Source organism: Mandrillus leucophaeus, unplaced genomic scaffold, assembly GCF_000951045.1.
Source record: "Mandrillus leucophaeus isolate KB7577 unplaced genomic scaffold, Mleu.le_1.0 Scaffold497, whole genome shotgun sequence".
Classification (NCBI taxonomy): Eukaryota; Metazoa; Chordata; class Mammalia; order Primates; family Cercopithecidae; genus Mandrillus; species Mandrillus leucophaeus.
Genome location: NW_012105331.1, coordinates 1325734 through 1329680, shown reverse-complemented (window position 1 = coordinate 1329680; position 3947 = coordinate 1325734). Strand labels below are relative to the sequence as shown.

The following is a 3947-nucleotide window of genomic DNA, read 5'->3' as shown; positions in this document are numbered from 1 at the left end:
AGACAGGGTTTCACTATGTTGCCCAGGCTGGTCTCAAACTCCTGACCTCAGGCAATCCACCCGCCTCACCCTCCCAAAGTGCCAGGATTACAGGTGTGAGCCACTGCACCCAGCCTGAATCTGCAATTTTAATGTACACATTAGACGTGCTTTTCTAACCTGGAGTTTCTGAAGAATTGGACAATGGAGCAGATGCTTCAGCTAAGGCAGCTAATGTAGCTAATACTGATGTAGAAGAGTTTCCAAACTGAACAGCAGATACACCCGTTTCATCTGTAAGAAAAAAGAAAATAGATTTGAATTTCTAAGGAGCTTAATCCAATGCATATTTCTGATACTCTATTTACCTTATTTGACTCTTAAACAAAGCTTGGATAGCATTAGCTTTTGAAAGGTAATACTGCAGTAAATTTTGCAGTATCACCTTTCTTCAGATTGTTTTGTCTCATAAAATTTTTTTTGCCAGTTATGCCAAAGAAAACCAAGGTGGCTGATAGAATCTTACCCTTGTTCTCCAACAGTCCTTTCTTAAAATGATGAATACCTACTAAAGCATAAAATCCCAAAGCCTATCCTATATGCATCTCAATACCTGTTGCCTTGGATGAATTTTCTGAAGATACCAGACCTGTTAGGTTCACCACCCCTCCAGGTCCAATGATAAACTGTGGTGTTGCAGCATGTATTGTCACAGTGTCAGGACTCTCTGGGTTTGTGTTGATTTGGTTCTGCATAGCAATCTAGGGAAAAAATGACCACAGTGTTTTCAGAATTATAACCAGAACATATAGCACAAATTCTCCATATAATACAAACACACATGTAAAGGAATATTCTCGAAGAATAATCACATAGTACAAGTGGAAATATATGTCTAAGGTCCCCTGACAGTGTAGGGGCACACCATGGGTATATATTTATATCCCGAGTCCCCCTCCTAGGTAAAGCAGCAAAATCCTGGGAGAGGAGAAATGAGTATCTAAAAGGTTTTTAACAGAACAAAGAACAACTGGACATCAAGCCGGTTGAGGTGGCAGGTGCCTGTAATCCCAGCTATTCACGAGGCAGAGGCAGGAGAAGTGCTTAAGCCCAGGAATTTGAGACCAGCATGGGCAACATAGTGAGACCCCCATCTTAAAAAAACCAAAACCAAAACAAAACAAACAAACAAAAAATATTTCTGTAGCTATAGAAATTTAATTATTTCTTCTATATTTGGCAATACATAATACCACATATATAAAGCATGTCCTTCTCAATTAATTGTTCCCCATCTTCAACTCCAACCCTCAAACTGCACTCGTAAGAGTAAAAGGAATGGAAAGAGGCATGGTAGAATTCATTTTCCTGAACATAAAACATCTTTTAAGTAACTAGTGAAAGCTCAAAGGAGTTAGACAGTCTTAGAAAAGAAGAGTTCTACTGCTGGGATCAGGAACAAACAGGCAAGAAGAGGCATTAATTAAAGAAGATAATTTATATTATGTCATATGGCTGAAAATAAGAGAAGTAATGTTAGTTACTAGAAAAATCTTCCCAAAAGCCAAAAACAGCAGATCTTTTTGAGGATGTTGAAAAATAAAAGAAACAAATCAAACTGCATCACTCACTCAAGGGATGTTATTACAGTTGCTAATATATACATTTTTTAATTTTTATAAAGTCATTTATAGTAGACCTGGAAAAATCATATAGTATCAAAATGCAACAAAAATAATAGAATAAAATGTCTAGGGCCAGGCGCAGTGGCTCACACCTGTAATCCCCACACTTTGGGAGGCCGAGGCAGGCAGATCACCTGAGCTCAGGAGTTCGACACCAGCCTGGGCAACATGGTGAAACACCACCTCTACTAAAAATACAAAAAATTAGCCGGGCGTGGCAGCATGCACCTGTAGTCTCAGCTACTCAGGAGGCTGAGGTAGAAGAATTGCTTGAACCCAGGAGGCAAAGGTTGCAGTGAGCCAAGATCGTACCACTACACTCCAGCCTGGGTGACAGAGCAAGACTCTGGCTCAAAAAAAAAAAAAAGTCTACAGGGAAATTTAGAAACTTAAAAATCAGAAAGTAATCACCTTATCTAACGTTAATGAAAAGACTGGCCTTATAATCAAGAAAATGAATAGTAATAAACAAAGAGGAAGTGAAAGAGAAAAAGGCCTATCCAAAATAACTAAGCCCAAAATGAAAGGCTACAAACAAAATAGTTTAAATCATCCACAATATAAGAGATCCCTCTACTGATAATTCTTTTTCTTTATGTTCTTAAATTAAAAGTCAAAAGTTACCTGTAATATCTCTGCTAAATCTTCATTTCCATTGTCTATTGAAATATCAAATGCAGTTTTACAAAATTTACTTTGCGTGTGTACATCAGCACCATATTTGATTAAAAGTTCCACCACCTCTTGATGATTGTGTTCCGTGGCCCAATGGAGAGCTGTCATCTTTAACATGTCCTTTGCATTGACATCAGCACCATGCTACAAAAATATTTCAAAGAGATTACTAACATATGAAATGTTATATAAAAAATTCCTGATATGAAATTATTAGTCTGTGCTTTAAAGTAAGAACAAATAACATAATCAATTCTTTATTTGTATATGTTAAATACATGTTCCATGCCAGGTACAGTGGCTCACACCTGTAATCCCAACATTTTGGGAGGCCGAGGCGGTTGGATTGGCTGAGCTCAGGGGTTTGAAACCAGCCTGGGCAACATGGCAAAACCCCATCTCTACAATACAAAAAAACACAAAAAATTAAGGGCCAGACATGGTAGCTAACATCTGTAATCCCAGCACTTTGGGAGGCTAAGGCAGGCAGATAACTTGAGGTTAGGAGTTTGAGACCAGCCTGCCCAACATGGTGAAATGCCATCTCTACTAAAAATACAAAAATTAGCCAGGCACGGAGGCACACACCTGTAATGCCAGCTACATGGGAGACTGACACAGGAGAATCACTGGAACCCAGGAGGCAGAGGTTGCAATGAGCCAAGATCATGCCACCGCACTCCAGCCTGGGCAACAGAGCGAGATGCTATCTCAAATAAATAAATAAATACAAAAAATTAGCTGGGTGTGGTGGCACACAGCTGTGATCCCAGCTACTCAGGAGGCTGAGTTGGGAGGATTGCTCGAGCCTGGGAGGCGGAGGTTGCAATGAGCCAAGATTGCACCACTGCACTCCAACCTGGGTAACAGAGTGAGAGCCTATCTCAGAAAAAAGAAAAAGAAAATAAAAAAAATATATATATATATACACACACACACACACACATACACATGTCCCAGCAATCACCACTTAATCTGTCACTTACAATCACCACTTAATCTGTCACTTAATCATTTTTCTCTCATGCTGAATTTCCTGTTTTCCTTCTAATTTCTTAGGAATGAGGCAATTATTTTTTCAGTCACCCAGCTATGGGCATAAAGAGCTAGAATGGCATAAGAAATGAAGGAAACTATGAGCATTCCTCTAAAAGCTTCTTTAATGTTTGTATAGCAGCTGGTCCCTTGGTTCCTCATTTCCACCAAAAAAAATCTTTTGCTTTCAAAACCACTGTAACCCAGAAAAAATAAAAAAAAAAAAATTATAAAAAAAAAACCAGTGCACCATAAAGAACTGAAAGTAAGCTAACTAGAGATATATTGTCCAATATGACAGTCAATAGACACATGTAGTTTTTGAGCATTTGAAATGCTGCTAGCCAGAATAGAGATGTGCTATATGTATAAACACACACTGAGGCCAGGTGCAGTGGCTCATGTCTGTAATCTCAGCACTTTGGGAGGCCAAGGCAGGCAGATCACCTTAGGTCGGGAGTTCAAGACCAGCCTGACCAACATGGAGCAACCCTGTCTCTACTAAAAATACAAAAAAATAGCGGGGCCTGGTGGTGCATGCCTGTAATCCCAGCTACTCGGGAGGCTGAGGCA

At 39.4% G+C, this 3947-nt stretch overlaps 1 protein-coding gene across 6 annotated transcripts in view; it reads right to left on the bottom strand.

Annotated features, from left to right (window-relative positions):
- Nucleotides 1-3947, bottom strand: part of GABPB1 (GA binding protein transcription factor, beta subunit 1) — a 97580-nt gene that overhangs the window by 20669 nt on the left and 72964 nt on the right. For 3 of the 6 annotated variants that reach the window (XM_011995760.1, XM_011995762.1, XM_011995766.1), the window contains 3 exons: nucleotides 2289-2483; nucleotides 593-740; nucleotides 160-273 (listed from right to left, as the gene is read on the bottom strand). In XM_011995760.1, coding sequence (XP_011851150.1) covers nucleotides 160-273; nucleotides 593-740; nucleotides 2289-2483 — 457 coding nt within the window. The remainder of the gene's footprint in view (nucleotides 1-159; nucleotides 274-592; nucleotides 741-2288; nucleotides 2484-3947) is intronic. The other 3 variants (XM_011995763.1, XM_011995764.1, XM_011995765.1) reach the window with 1 other exon arrangement.